This window comes from Balaenoptera musculus, chromosome 1, assembly GCF_009873245.2.
Source record: "Balaenoptera musculus isolate JJ_BM4_2016_0621 chromosome 1, mBalMus1.pri.v3, whole genome shotgun sequence".
NCBI lineage: Eukaryota > Metazoa > Chordata > Mammalia > Artiodactyla > Balaenopteridae > Balaenoptera > Balaenoptera musculus.
The window spans coordinates 129,459,114-129,473,605 of NC_045785.1; the positions used below are offsets into that span (position 1 = coordinate 129,459,114).

Consider the following 14,492-nt stretch of genomic DNA (forward strand, 5'->3'; position numbering starts at 1 on the left):
TTTAAAAAAAATTGAAAGTTGTTTCCTCTCCTATCCCATGAGCATCCATCCAGCTGCCTGCAAGAACAGAGAAACCATTTTAAGTCCCACTTCCATGCCAATTCTAATTGCATTTGGGATACACAGAATTATCAGATCTTTGAACATCATCAAGTAATCAGTGAGAGAGTTCAACTTGGGGTGAGATCATCATGTATTCTGGAACAAGACAACAGTACTGATATTTTCAAGCCTCACCTGTCAACTGTTAAGATGCATGACTGCTGTCATAAATGCCCTGAAAAGTAAAGACCATATATGTCAAATTACAGTAGAAGGGAAAAAACTTGTGATACTTGTTGATAAAGTAACCTCAGAATCAAAATGGAACGGTTTTACGGGTGATATCATTTTATTCATTTGGCAGAATCATCACATCACTGGTTACATTCTAACTCACCATATATACCAGAGACTGACTGACCTTGAAATCTTCAGGGTAACACATTTGCCTGTTTGAAAATGAAAAATAAAAGCCTTATGTTTAAAATTTGCCCTTTCTCCCATTTTTTGTAGCCCACTTTTAAATTTTTCAAAAAATTCTAGGGCAGTGAACCTATTCTGTGCAAGGTGGATCTTTGTCATGATACATTTGTCCAAACCCAGAGAACGTACAACACCATGAGTGAACCCCAATGTACTACTGGACTCTGGGTGATGTGTCAACATAGGTTCAAAATTTTAAGTCCCACTCTGGTGGTAGATGTTGATGGGGAGGATGCTATATGGGAACCTACTGTTCAATTTTGCTATGAATCTAAAACTGCTCTGAGAAATGACTATCAAAAATAATCAGCTAAATTATTCATTCTGGTGTAATCTACAGTATATGCCATAAAAATTTCCTCACGTTAGCCTGTTCTTATCCAAAATGTAAATGCCTAATCCTGAAATTAACAGTACAGAACATCTGCGTGAGCCGTTACACTTATCCAAATCCCTGAATATTTCTGTGAGACAGCGGCTGGTTTCCACTTTCAAGGGTATATAAACAGAATTGTTGCAGCCAGATACATCAGATAGGAGCGAAAGACAGTATTTGCTCATCACTGTTAGTCTGCTGAACTATGTTATCATCATTGTATCGGCTTTAAACCACAAAACACAGAACCCAAACTTGAGACTTCTATACCTTTGCTTAAAACTTCTTGCTCCCTGCGTTGTGGCCAGTACCTCTCTTGACACCTGCAAAAATTTAATGAAATTTAATCAAACTGAATAAGTATAATAAGTAGATTTCAAAAATTTTCCAGATACTGTTTCAGTTTTTAAAAATCTTCATTCTTTTTCAGAGAGATTCCCATCTGTTTAATTTTTTAAAAATCATCACTAACAGCATCTTGCTCAGTAACTAGGTAAGACTGATAAAACACATACATACCTTTATATAAAAGATCTCCAAAATTTGCACCTGCAAAGAAGTATTTCTTTAGACACACTTCACAACAGCTTCATACTAAGGCCTGTTTATTTCTCAACGGTCCAACACCAGAAAACCCTAACATAGGTGAACAACTACTAAGACCAGCATATTTTTGGAATATAAACCCAAATGCCAGGAGCCAAAGAACTGTTTTCATGTCTTACCCCAAGCAAGCCATCCATGGATAAAAACGTGTACCCAGGATCTATAAGAGAAATGAGACACCTTTCATTAAAATGTCAATCTTATTGTTAAATTCTTCTCACTTAATATTTGTCACAGGGTTCTTCAGTGTTAGATTTGTCTACATGCTCATTTCAGGTCAGACATTTGCTCAACATCATTACAAAAACCCTGTTCAGAGCATGCTCAACATGCACTTGCAAACCAGACATAGGAAATTAGCTTGGTAGTTAAGCATTCCACTTTATCAGCATTCTCAGTAACAGTTGAGCTTACTAAATTGTTTTTAATATTAATGCTTACCAAAAAGTTGGCCCAGACAGGTCAAGGATTCAAGTCCACCTAAGAAATGAGAGTGGTTTTATAATAGCCAAAAATCAATTTTCTCCCCACAAATCTAAAAAGTGCCTGAAATCAGATAGAGCTAATTAAGACCTTCATGTTCAGTCAGTATTTGCTTATCATCACACAGGCTGCTCTCACAAATTAAGACAGGACAAGGATCTGGCTTTTATTTAATGTATTCAACATACTGTTCAAGCACTTTATGGGAGGACTGCTTCCCGTGCATTAGAAGGCAACCCTAAAAAGCCATTAGTGGTATTCTTTGTCATGTTTGCCCAGTCACCAATGTTTAGTTCAGTTACAATTTTACTTACCCCTTCAACTTTCAGCTTAGTGCCTACATAGTGCTTAACTTCCTGCATAATGCCTACAAAAAAAGAGAAACTAGTTAGTAGTGGTATTTTACTTACACTATCAGCAAAAGTATTACTAACTCAGATACATCAGACAAATAGTATTATCTTTTTCATGATTCAATCTGTTGAACTATGCAACCATCATAGTATCTGTTTCTTCAGATTCCCCCTCATACTAAATATAAAACTAGAATGCAGCAATTTACATTTGAAAAAAAGGGGAGGAAAACCCTAATATAAGCACCAACATTGACTTGGCAATTTGTAACCCCTTATAAAAAAAAAAAAAAGAATTCAAAGTACTAGATAAACATGGACTATAAAAAAGGTTTCTCACCTGTTTGCCCACGGATACAGCATTAAGCTTGTGCTTTAAGACCTGGGAATAAACAGTTTCGTATAAACTTGGGTGCAATCTCTATGTTCTCTAAACCACCATTTTGTGTGCCTCAGTTAGCATAATGGTGGTAATAATTCTCGTCACCCTCACAGTCAAGAGTAGCAAATAAACTATCATCATTGTGGCACATTCAGTGGACTTTCAACCTAACTTCCCTTTGTCAGGGAATTTCAGTAACTCACCCCAGCAGCGGTTCTCATCCCTTTGGTACACAACTAGAAAACAGACAAAGAATAATCCAATAAAACATGCTGTGCTGCTAAGTTAATCACTAATGTCGTTAAGTAGTTAAGCCTCAGAACAGAATTTTTCAGAAATCCCTTCTGCCCACTACTCTTAAACCATCACAGGCTTAACATAAAAACCACATCTAAGCAGATTTCATTCTTCCCACTGTATTTAGCCGTTACTTACCTGTCCACCAGAAGCCATTCTAAAGCCACACTGCATTCATGCCTGGCACCCATGCCTGCACCGTTCCTAGGAAAAATTAGGGATTTAAAAAATTCATTTTGTTCTAAACGTAAGTTTAAACCTTGCGTCGTTTCCATACCACGTAAGCAAGTCGTTTACACCATCCACAACTGCATGAAATTATGCATTCAACATAATTAAGATTAAGAACCACTGACGGAAATAATGGTGCAGTGCGGAATGCAGCCTTTAGAGAACCACGTGGCCTTCCTGAGAACAAGTGGCTGAAGGAGACTCGAGCGAGGTCTTTAACAAAGACCCACTCGGTAACTCGGAACGCGCCGCCATCAGAGCCGTTGGCATTCATCAACAGTCTCAGATGTCCCTACCAACACAGGCTTCATCAGAGGCAGAGCCCGCGAGCCGGGGTTTTTCCGCAGTTCGGCCCAACAACCCGAGGAGTATAATTAGGTCGCGCCCGCACCCAACTAGCAATCCTCCAGCATCTTCATCTTGTGAACCGTGCGAAGGCCTGCGACTGGCCTAGAAATGCCAGCCGGCTTAAGGCGATCCTAACTGCCAAGAGCTGGAGGCCGCTCAGGCTAAGAACTTACTTAACAGCACACAAAACACGCACATACCGAAAGCCGCCTCGTACCTTCTAAAGACCGAGATGGCGTCCAGGCGCCTGTATATAAGTATTCTATTCCATGACGTCATGACGCAGACTCTCCGCCAGCGTCGGCTTCAACTCCTCCCCCTCTCATTCGCTTCCTCCTTCAGCACACCTCCGTCCAGTCTTCTAAGCCCGCCCTCGGCCCCGCCCACTGGCCGCGCCCCGGGGCGGAGACACGACCGCCCACGTGACGCAGGGCTCCCGCCCTCCTACGGACTGAGGAGGAGGGGAAGAGAGGGGAGGGGGCGCGAGGGACGGAAAGCGCTGGGGAGGGGGAAGGGGGGCGGTGTAAGGGTGAGCGATTTCCTTCCGGCACGTCGCCCGCTCCGGGGGAGGGGGTGGGGGGTTTCACTTCCGGGACGGTGTTCCGGCCCATTCCGGCCCATTTCCACCCCCGGAGGTAGGTGCTGCTCCTTGACTGGGCTCGGGCCCCTCACAGCAGTCCCGCTGCCCTGCACTGGGGCCGCCTCGCCCGGTCTCCGCCGCAGCCTGCTCCTGGGGCGCTCAGCCACCTCCCTCCACCCCGCCTCAAGGCACCCGGAGACCTTCCACCCGCTTGGCCCCGGGCCGGGCTGAGCTGCCGGACCCGCCCCCTCGTGGGCCCCTCCCTCAGGACCCCGGGATGGGCGGCCCCCTCCCCATCGGCAGCCCGGACACACCCAGATACACACACCCACCTCTAGGCAGCTCCCCGCCCGCTTACGCCTACCGCCTGGACCGGGTCCCGGGGCGCCGCCCCCTTCCCGGTCCTCTACCCTCACCTGATTGCTCGCTCCCCGGCCGCACGCCTTGCTCCCCTCTCCGCCCCCGCTCCTCGGTGACATTTCGCCCCTCTGCTTTTTCCCCGTTCCCCATGCTTCCTAACGCGGACGAAAGCCACTCGAGTACCGGAGTGGCCAACCCCATGCAGTTCCCGATTCTCCCTCTTACAGCTCTCACCCCTCCAGTGCCGACGGTAGAGAAAGACCTTACTCCAGGGGCTTCCTCCTCACTGGGGAATTGCCGGAAAGAGCAAACAAAAAAGGCGCTGGTGTAGGCTCCAAAATAAACATCTGAATTCATGATGGCATCGACAGAGGCTCTTATTGGATTAAAAGTTTCAAAACAAACAAAAACGCTTTGGAAAAAGGTCAGATTGGCTAAAGTTGGTTCTTGAAAGCAGTGTATACACTTCCCTATTTACTGATAAGTGTGTGGTAAATGCAGGGCAATACTGTGAGCTTGTCAGGATAAGTTCCTGAAGTTTCAGGTCTTAGGTAACTATGTATGCTCAAGTCAGTGTCTTTCTAATGGGATTTATACAAACTACTCTCAACCAGTGAAGACTATTGGATGCAGTTACAGGCTTAGTGGTTCTGCAACTTTTCAGAAATCTTTTAATGTAAAAATATCGTCCATACCTGGTAAATGCTCTGTTTTTCACCAGCTTTGGGGAACTAAATTTCAGAATCAAAGTATCATTACCACCCTGAAATTTCCAACTTTGAATTTAGATAGAGGCAGACTTATCTACCTTTACCTAATCCTGAGAGTGAACTTCTTCAAGTTCTCTGCATTTGAGTCCTGACACAACTTGGAGTTTTTCGTAACCTAGAGTTTACCTCCAAGTCCTAAACCCAAAGCCTTTCTGTGGGGAGCTCTGACCCTTCAGCTTAGAAATAATGGATTATACTCAGGAGGGATATTAGTCACTTTATAAAATAATAAACATAACTCATGCATCAAGTAGTAAAATATTAACAGTATCTAATCAGCCCACCTGTGTATAATTACATTTATTCAAAAAGCTTCTTTCTTTCCTTCTCCAAAGAAAACTTGTCACCGCATTTTATAATGTGTGCAAATACCTTATGATTAACACTTAGTAAATAAAAATTGTCACACTGCTTTTTTTACCCCCTCTATTCTGTTGAACTTCAGTTTTGATGTTATATAGCTTGTTAAGAAGGAAAATATGGGCATAGCTTGAATTTTTAGAAGTCTAACAATCACTTTTTGGTTTTAATGGTACCTTGCTGTGAAACCTAAACTACTAAACCAGTTGGTGTTTCTTTTCCATGTTTAAACATAAGGAAAGTATCTCTATTTATTTGGAGATTTTGAAATTTTACCAGATAATATTTTTAAATAGGTGTGAATTGGAAAGCCTGAGGGGACTGGTTATAATTACTAACGACAGTTCGTTTCCTCTTTCAGCAGGGTTGAATGCCTGCCTACACCCTCAGGCACGACCATGGAGAAAAGTGGGAACATACAACTGGAGATCCCTGACTTCAGCAACTCTGTCCTGAGCCATCTAAACCAGCTGCGCATGCAGGGCCGTCTCTGTGACATCGTGGTCAACGTGCAAGGACAAGCTTTTCGGGCTCACAAAGTGGTACTGGCTGCCAGCTCCCCCTATTTCCGAGATCACATGTCCTTGAATGAGATGAGTACTGTCTCCATTTCAGTCATAAAGAACCCTACTGTTTTTGAACAGCTCCTTTCTTTCTGTTACACGGGGCGGATATGCCTGCAACTGGCAGATATCATCAGCTACCTGACAGCTGCCAGTTTTCTGCAGATGCAGCATATTATAGACAAATGTACACAGATCCTGGAGGGCATTCATTTCAAAATCAATGTGGCTGAGGTTGAAGCTGAATTAAGTCAAACAAGGACAAAGCACCCAGAGGGACCTCCAGAGTCTCACAGAGTTACACCAAATCTGAACCGCTCCCTTAGCCCCCGACATAATACCCCAAAGGGAAACCGGCGAGGTCAGGTTAGTGCTGTGCTGGATATCAGGGAGCTCAGCCCTCCTGAGGAGTCCACCAGCCCTCAGATAATTGAACAGAGTTCTGATGTAGAGAGCCGGGAGCCCATTCTTCGGATCAACCGAGCAGGACAGTGGTACGTGGAGACAGGAGTAGCAGACCGAGGGGCCCGGAGTGATGATGAAGTTAGAGTTCTTGGAGCAGTACACATCAAAACTGAAAATCTAGAAGAGTGGCTTGGGCCTGAGAATCAGCCTTCTGGAGAAGATGGGAGTAGTGCAGAGGAAGTCACAGCCATGGTGATTGACACCACAGGCCATGGTTCTGTAGGACAGGAAAATTACATGTTAGGATCTTCAGGAGCCAAGGTCGCTAGGCCAACAAGCAGTGAAATTGACAGGTAAGTTTTGTTTGCCCATCTAATGGCTGTTGTGCAGAGGTAATTAAAGCAGGCCCTGTGTGTGATACAAAGAGTATCTTCCTTACTTGATGTTCGTAGTCTAAGTTTATGTTGGGGAAACTGGAAGTATGCCAAAAGACTTGCATTCTAATTTTTTTAAAGCAGGAAGCTCCTAGTCCTGAAGTATTCACAGTGTTGTGAGAATTATGGTAAAGTTAGACACTTCATGAATCAGAATAGCATCTGCAGTCATGCTAGGATCAGTAATTGCCAGGGCTTCTTCGGAATTCCAGGAAGAGAGCTGGTCATCAGCTGGGAATCTGACAGCATTGCCCTTGCTTGGTATGTTCTCACACAGGTAGGTGGCCTCTGGGAGTTTCACATTCCTTTGTAGCACTGTTTACTTTTCTTTGCCCCCATCTACCAAATTAGACGAAATATGGTACCAGCAGTGATTGTTCTTTTTAGTGTAATCACAGTAATTCCAAAGAAAAGCTTTTTGGATGTTTTTCATTCCTTTTTTTTCACTTGTCATTTGATGATATTTTTTCTGTTTTGTCATTGATGACAGCTGCTACCACAAACCTGACAGTTTCTTTTTTTCACCAGTGCTACTATGCCCCACTTTTCTCTTTCTAATGCATTGCAGTTGTTAGAACATTTCTTTGGGGGGAAATAACAATAATTTTAATCTAAGTAAATTGAAAGAAAGTCTCAATTGAAATAAATATTACCAACTAAGATGGGTAATATTCTTTTCCTTTCTTAAAAATTTAAAATTGACTGTATGAACAGTGATAACTAAACAAGCTATGATTTTGGTTCGCATCTGGTCTTGAGAGACAAGTGTGTCACAGAAATTCAGAGAGTATATACTATATCCATTTAAGTTGGTCTTGATTAGAGTATTTTCCTTCTTGTGTCCTTAATAGTTAAAATATTCTTGAGCATAATACTTATTGTCACCCTATGTTAGCACTGTTGTCCCCCCCCCATATTAGAACTGTATCAGAAATAATAGCTTAAATGCAAAGATTTTTGATCTTCATGATCTACGTCAACAGTCTGAAATATATAAAAAATTATCATGGGGCTTGGGGAAAGGATCAACCAAGAACCTAAAAGTTATATAGAAGAAACAGAATTACAGACCCAGTTTTAATTTATTCTTTTTTGGTCCTCTGGTACTTATGTAAGGGTAGAAGTTTATATTTAGCCTTAGCTTCACCAGGTCATGTTGGCTGCGTCATTTTGTATTTCTTAAATTTACTAGGGCAAGCTTTTCTTATTTCATGTATGATTCTGTATGGGCTCCATGAAAGGACTTCTTAGAAATCTTGTTATTCAGTTTGTTCCCCCTTCCTAGACTATGGGATAAAGGAGGCAGACATCACCATTTTTTAAGTTCCTTGACACTACTTTTCTATTAGTCCCCTTTGTGCTCCTCTTCCGACAGATTTAGCCCCTCCGGCAGTGTTGTTCCCTTGACGGAGAGACACAGAGCCAGAAGTGAGTCTCCTGGGAGAATGGATGAGCCTAAGCAACCCAGCTCCCAGGTATGTAGTTGTGGATTTAGAACTGCTGCAGTGGTTGAAGAAATTGCCACTGTGTGTGAACATAGTATAATGAATAAGAAAGGAAAGATGTAGGAGAGGTGACATTGGCCCTGTTTAATAAATACTGTATATGATTACTTTTCTCTTTATTCTTGCGAGCATGCAGGAAATACACTTGTGGTGTCAGCAGATTTGGGGAAGTAGAAAAGGATAAGATTGTGAAACTCTTTCCTGATTATAGGAGCCAGTCTATAGTCCTAAGCGTAATAAAAATAACCTCTGAAAACTACATGCAGGTAATGTAGGACCTGGGATGGAGAGAGTTTGATTTTGTACATGTGTGGATATAAGACTACATAATTATTAGTTTATATAGTATTGTAGATTTGTAAATGAATTGCTTATGCATTTTTGTGTCCTGTTTGCTTTTTAGTATGCTTGTATCCTTTCATTTATTTTCTTCCTAAATGTCCTGTTAGACTAAAATGTTCTAGAAAGGATAGGAATGATGTCTTCTATTTTATTTGCAACTCTTTTTAGCAAGTAGTATAAGTATGTAGTTGGTTGATAATTTTGTTTATTTTTTCTCACAGGTGTCTATCATTGAAGATTGATTTTTAAAAAGTTGGTGAACTCACCAAGTAGAACACAATTAATTGTAAACACTGTGGCCCTTTAAAAGGAAACACTGGTGGATTAAGATTGCGTAGCTAATTTTTTATCTTCTGCACTATACTGATAGTATCTTGTTTAATTTTTATCTAAACCACTAGATGTTTATTGTGTATATAGTATAGTAACAGCAGTAAGACATTGTTATAAACTGTATTTACTTGTATATTATCATGCTGTTTGGTATCAGAAAAGGAACTGCAACCATTATAGGAGAATTTTTTAGTTTTAATAAGGTGTGAGAGAAAGTGTTAGGGGCTTGGAGGAAAAGTAAGTTTACTCATATTATTAGGGCCCTTCTTCTCTTCATCTCTCAAATGAAATGTGATGACTCTGTGACCTATGTGACGGTAACTATTGTGAAAATAAATACAGCAATGAGACAGACCTTACAACTGAATGTGGGCATAAGACAGACTAACAGATACACAAAGCACATGTAGATAAGACTATATAGACTTAAGTAACTCTGTTGTGGGAATAGGAGTGCTTAAAAGGCAGTTACAGGAATCAATATCCACTTAAGGAAAGTGTTACTCAGGAGAGTTTAAGTGTGGTTTTTAAAGTAGTCAGAGATGACTTATTCCACGTATAGTTAGGATAGGGACAAAAATTGGAATTCTGCAAGGTTGTTTACTGACTGAAGCAGAAGGACAGGCTGTAAAGAAATAGGAGATAAGTAGTATTGTCTGGAATTGCTATTAAGAGATGAGTTAATATATGCCTTAACATAGGGGTCCCCAACCCCCAGGCCTCGGACTGGTAGCGGCCTGTGGCCTGTTGGGAACCGGGCTGCACAGCAGGAGGTGAGTGGCGAGCAAGCAAAGCTTCATCTGCCGCTCCCCATTGTCAGTGGAAAAATTGTCTTCCATGAAACCAGTCCCTGGTGCCAAAAAGGTTGGGGACCGCTGCCTTAACATGGAAAGTTTATTAGGACGAGTCTATTCACCAGTTATTTTTTTCCCACCACATAGAACCAAAACAGGACATGGACTTATGTTGTAGTAAAAACAAATTTTGGTAGGCTTGAAGAGCTTCCTGATTATAAGGGTGATTTAACTGGAACAGAATACTTAAGGTCACTCCTTTATTCGAAATATTCTACGGCTTTTTCCTTTTTCTACCACATGAAGGTTAAGATACTTGGTCTCATTTTGCAGGTAATTTATAATCTTTCTAACCCAGCTTTTCCCACCATTCATCAGCATTAACTGTCCCAAACAGGCAGACTTTGTGCCTCAGAACTCCATCAGACTTCTGTGTCTGCACCCTGAGTCTGGAATACTCTGTTCTTCCCAGGTGTCTGAGTCCACGCAAGGCCTAACGCCTAGTTCCATCTGTCCTAACCAGCCTAGTCCTCTTTGATCTCCCCTTCTTAAACCACTGTAGCATTTATACATGGTACCGTGTAATTTTTTCCTAATTCTCTACCGACTCATATAAATTATTCTTTTCTTATTTACATTAATTTGTCTCCTTCTAGATTGAAATCTCCTTGAGAGCAGAGCCCACATTTTCTAATCTTAGTGTCTGACGTTGTCTTATCAGGTGCCCACTAAATGGGAGTTGTTTTACCTCTAAGTAGTTCTGAGTAGCTAAGATTACTGAGTAGGTGCCCAATAAAGAGACAACTACTAAATAAGGAATTATTTAGTTCGCTGTGAAGTCCTCAGTTTGGGAGATATTTAAATAAAATTAGTGAACCAATCAGATAAGTCCCTTCAGTTCTTTTAGTCTCTGATTAGTAACTGAAGGTTAGGATTGTGGACAGCAGTGAAGGCCATGTCAAGAATCTAGACTGGTATTTGTTTTAGAAAATATGGGAAGCATTCATTTATATGGAATTTACTCATTGTATGGAATAATTCATTTAAAAAATAGTTTTTGAACACCAGCTACATATCAGGCACTGTCAAGTTCTGGCATATTCGGCAATATAGAATTATCCCTGTGCTTACAGAGTTCACAATCTGGAAGGGAATTGCCAACTGGGAGAAGTGAAATGATCCACTTCTTCGTGACAGAGAGAACCAGGAAGCAGCCATTTCTGTCCTTGCTTCTTTTTTAGAGTATAAAGGAATAAAACTACCAAAGATACATTGTTACCTTTGACAAGGACCTAATCTACATTTTATGCTCATTTGCTCTTTTATTGCAATAATTTTTAGGTGAAATTGATCATAATGTGTGAGTTTTCTGATTATGGTTCATTACAGATAACTAAAATACATTTACTTTCTGTTTTTGGATAATACTGCTATGACATTGTTTTCCTTAAAGTTAGGCAGTTTTTTTTAGGGAATTGGTATCCTCAAGATTATGAATAATATTGTGAATTTTTGTAATGTTTAATAATAGCTAACATTTATTGAGCTGCATTAAGCACTTTCATTCAATGCTCATAGCAACCTATGAGGTAGATGCTATTATTATATTCATTTTACAGATGAAGAAGCTGACACACAGAGTAGTTAAATAACTTGCTCAAAGTTGAACAATAAGTAGGATGCAGGTTTGAACCCAATTTCCAGCACCCTTCATTGCTGTAAAGTATAACATCAGGCATTCAGGGATATCTCAAGGTATTATTATATTTGATTCCCATGAGAATCCAATGGAATTGGCAAAACATATTCTAACATTTTTATTTTATGGATGGGGAAACTAAGCCTCAGAGAAGTTATCCTATGCTCTGCCCATAGTCACCCAGGACCTATTAGTGGGATAATCCCTCATTCTTTTTTTTTTTTTTTGGCTGTGTTGGGTCATCGTTGCTGCGCGCAGGCTTTCTCTAGCTGTGGTGAGTGGGGGCTACTCTTCCTTGTGGTGCGCAGGCTTCTCATTTCGGTGGCTTCTCTTGTTGCGGAGCACAGGCTCTAGGCGCACAGGCTTCAGGAGTTGCAGCACACAGGCTCAGTGGTTGTGGTTTGCGGGCTCTAGAGCGCAGGCTCAGTAGTTGTGGTGCAAGGGCTTAGTTGCTCCACAGCATGTGGGATTTTCCCGGGCCAGGGATCGAACCCATGTCCCCTGTATTAGCTGGTGGATTCTTAACCACTGCACCACCAGGGAGGTCCCAGTCCCTCATTCTTTATGTGAGTTCAGTTTTGATTATCCAGGGAATTGGAGCAGGAAGAAATGTTATATGAAATAAATGAGAAATCATCTAAAGCCTTACCATTCGATGCTTGACCTCACATACTGCTTCCCAAACCTGCTGAGAACCACCTCTATTCTGTTGGAAATACTGAAGAGCATTGTTAGCTAACATGTGAAAGGAGACAATACACATTTTTAGATACTCAAGAAAAGGGTATAAGATTATTTGCTAATTAGATTCATTTTTCTCCAGTTAATCCAGAGTCAACTTTTACATATTCTCCTCTTTGCATTGTACTTTACCTCTGCTACACGTATGGAATTTTCTCCTATATATTTAAAATGCTTATATAGGGACTTTCCTAGCGGTCCAGTGGTTAAGAGTTTGTGCTTCCAATGCAGGGGGCACGGGTTCCATCCCTGGTCAGGGAACTAAGATCCCACATGCTGTGTGGCCAAAAAATAAATAAATAAATAAAATGCTCATATATATTTGTGTGTGTGTGTGTTTTTGGCCGCGCTGCACATCATGTAGGATCTTAGTTCCCTGACCAGGGCTTGAACCCATGCCCCCTGCAGTGGAAGCGCAGAATCTGAACCACTGGACCACCAGGGAAGCCCCTATATATTTTTGTGTGTGTGTATGTATGTGTATATAAGCTTTTTTTTTTTTTTTTTAAATTAATAGCTACTTTATTTATTTATTTTATTTCTTTTTTGGCTGTGTTGGGTCTTCGTTTCGTGCGAGGGCTTTCTCTAGTTGCGGCAAGCGGGGGCCACTCTTCATCGCGGTGCGCGGGCCTCTCACTATCGCGGCCCCTCCCGTTGCGGGGCACAGGCTCCAGATGCGCAGGCTCAGCAGCTGTGGCTCACGGGCCCAGTTGCTCCGTGGCATGTGGGATCTTCCCAGACCAGGGCTCGAACCCGTGCCCCCTGCATTAGCAGGCAGATTCTCAACCACTGTGCCACCAGGGAAGCCCTGTATATAAGCTTTTTACTCAAAACATTATACATAAAACATGTGCTATATACACCCACGCACACAAGGACTTCAGAAGTCAGCAGGCTAAATAAATCAGAAATTTTTTTTTTAATAAATTTATTTATTTATTTATTTTTGGCTGTGTTGGGTCTTCATTGCTTCGCGTGGGCTTTCTCTACTTGCGGTGAGCGGGGGCTACTCTTCGTTGCAGTGTGTGGGCTTCTCATTGTTGTGGCTTCTCTTGTTGAGGAGCACAGGCTCTAGGCACGCAGGCTTCAGTAGTTGTGGCACGTGGGCTCAGTGGTTGTGGCTTGCGGGCTCTAGAGCGCAGGCTCAGTAGTTGTGGCTCGCAGGCTCTAGAGCGCAGTAGTTGCGCACAGGCTTAGTTGCTCCACAGCATGTGGGATCTTCCCGGACCAGGGCTCGAACCTGTGTCCCCTGCATTGGCAGGCAGATTCTTAACCACTGTGCCACCAGGGAAGCCCTCTCTTTACTTTTAATAATCTGTTTAAATCAAACCATTACAAATAATAGGTATGTAAAATTAGATGCTAATACTTCTGTGCAGTGTATTTTAAGGACACTTACCTTTACTATAAACGGTTTGAAAAGTGAATTAGCAACATCATTAGGAATATGTATTTCTCCTACTTCTCTTTGTTTTGTCTGCTTTTTGTTCAGAAGTTTTATCTTTTTGTTCAGAGGGCAAAATCAGAAACCAAGTCTTTTTTTGTGTGTGTGACTTTTTTTTTTTTAATACTTATTTATTTATTTTGGTTGTGCCAGGTCTTAGTTGCAGCTCCAGAGCTCCTTAGCTGTGGCTTGGCGGCTCCTTAGTTGCAGCAGGCTGGCTCCTTAGTTGTGACATGCAAACTCTTAGTTGCAGCATGTGTGTTGGATCTAGTTCCCTGACCAGGGATTGAACCTGGGCCCCCTGCATTGGGAGCATGGAGTCTTATCCACGGCGCCATCAGGGAGGTCCCAGAAACCAAGTCTTGTACTTCTTTCTCTGTGGCACCTGTCATTGTATTTGGCGGACAATAGTCACTCAGTAAATACTTACTGAGTATCAAATTGTGAAGAGGTTATAGGAGGGAATAACCAAGTTAGTAAGTTCATATCTCAGCCTAGTTTCCTTTCCCAGCTCTTTTGCCAATATTCTCTGAGGTCAGTTAAACTTTTGTTAGTCTTTAG

At 41.8% G+C, this 14,492-nt stretch overlaps 1 protein-coding gene, 1 long non-coding RNA gene and 10 other non-coding genes across 18 annotated transcripts in view; 1 reads left to right on the forward strand and 11 right to left on the reverse strand.

Moving 5' to 3' along the window:
• LOC118890797 overlaps positions 1-14,492 on the reverse strand; it is a 15,851-nt gene continuing 1,359 nt past the window's right edge. Inside the window, exons 2-13 of one of the 5 annotated variants that reach the window (XR_005018829.1) lie at positions 3,802-3,811; positions 3,161-3,226; positions 2,929-2,961; positions 2,684-2,725; positions 2,305-2,357; positions 1,949-1,987; positions 1,627-1,667; positions 1,421-1,450; positions 1,172-1,224; positions 464-491; positions 238-277; positions 1-57 (exon numbers count right to left, since the gene is read on the reverse strand). This is a non-coding gene — a long non-coding RNA (uncharacterized LOC118890797). Of the gene's footprint in view, positions 58-237; positions 278-463; positions 492-1,171; positions 1,225-1,420; positions 1,451-1,626; positions 1,668-1,948; positions 1,988-2,304; positions 2,358-2,683; positions 2,726-2,928; positions 2,962-3,160; positions 3,837-4,775; positions 4,794-14,492 lie in introns of those variants that run through there. The other 4 variants (XR_005018832.1, XR_005018833.1, XR_005018830.1 and 1 more) reach the window with 4 other exon arrangements.
• LOC118887213 lies at positions 124-201 on the reverse strand. The gene has a single exon (XR_005017919.1). It is a non-coding gene; the product is annotated as a small nucleolar RNA SNORD81 (small nucleolar RNA).
• On the reverse strand, positions 349-425 carry LOC118887295. The gene has a single exon (XR_005017960.1). It is a non-coding gene; the product is annotated as a small nucleolar RNA SNORD47 (small nucleolar RNA).
• LOC118887306 lies at positions 1,047-1,127 on the reverse strand. Its single transcript, XR_005017969.1, has one exon. It is a non-coding gene; the product is annotated as a small nucleolar RNA snR60/Z15/Z230/Z193/J17 (small nucleolar RNA).
• Positions 1,294-1,377, reverse strand: LOC118887216. The gene has a single exon (XR_005017920.1). It is a non-coding gene; the product is annotated as a small nucleolar RNA SNORD79 (small nucleolar RNA).
• LOC118887440 lies at positions 1,747-1,811 on the reverse strand. The gene has a single exon (XR_005018002.1). It is a non-coding gene; the product is annotated as a small nucleolar RNA SNORD78 (small nucleolar RNA).
• On the reverse strand, positions 2,058-2,118 carry LOC118887301. The gene has a single exon (XR_005017963.1). It is a non-coding gene; the product is annotated as a small nucleolar RNA SNORD44 (small nucleolar RNA).
• On the reverse strand, positions 2,427-2,496 carry LOC118887423. The gene has a single exon (XR_005017999.1). It is a non-coding gene; the product is annotated as a small nucleolar RNA SNORD77 (small nucleolar RNA).
• On the reverse strand, positions 2,792-2,873 carry LOC118887192. Its single transcript, XR_005017912.1, has one exon. It is a non-coding gene; the product is annotated as a small nucleolar RNA SNORD24 (small nucleolar RNA).
• On the reverse strand, positions 3,038-3,099 carry LOC118887446. Its single transcript, XR_005018005.1, has one exon. It is a non-coding gene; the product is annotated as a small nucleolar RNA SNORD75 (small nucleolar RNA).
• On the reverse strand, positions 3,499-3,578 carry LOC118887298. The gene has a single exon (XR_005017961.1). It is a non-coding gene; the product is annotated as a small nucleolar RNA SNORD74 (small nucleolar RNA).
• Positions 4,769-14,492, forward strand: part of ZBTB37 (zinc finger and BTB domain containing 37) — a 27,651-nt gene continuing 17,927 nt past the window's right edge. The window contains exons 1-4 of one of the 3 annotated variants that reach the window (XM_036844063.1): positions 4,795-4,965; positions 6,033-6,992; positions 8,449-8,548; positions 9,142-9,496. In XM_036844063.1, coding sequence (XP_036699958.1) covers positions 6,070-6,992; positions 8,449-8,548; positions 9,142-9,162 — 1,044 coding nt within the window. In that variant the 5' untranslated portion in view covers positions 4,795-4,965; positions 6,033-6,069 and the 3' untranslated portion in view covers positions 9,163-9,496. Of the gene's footprint in view, positions 4,966-6,032; positions 6,993-8,448; positions 8,549-9,141; positions 9,497-14,492 lie in introns of those variants that run through there. The other 2 variants (XM_036844045.1, XM_036844053.1) reach the window with 2 other exon arrangements.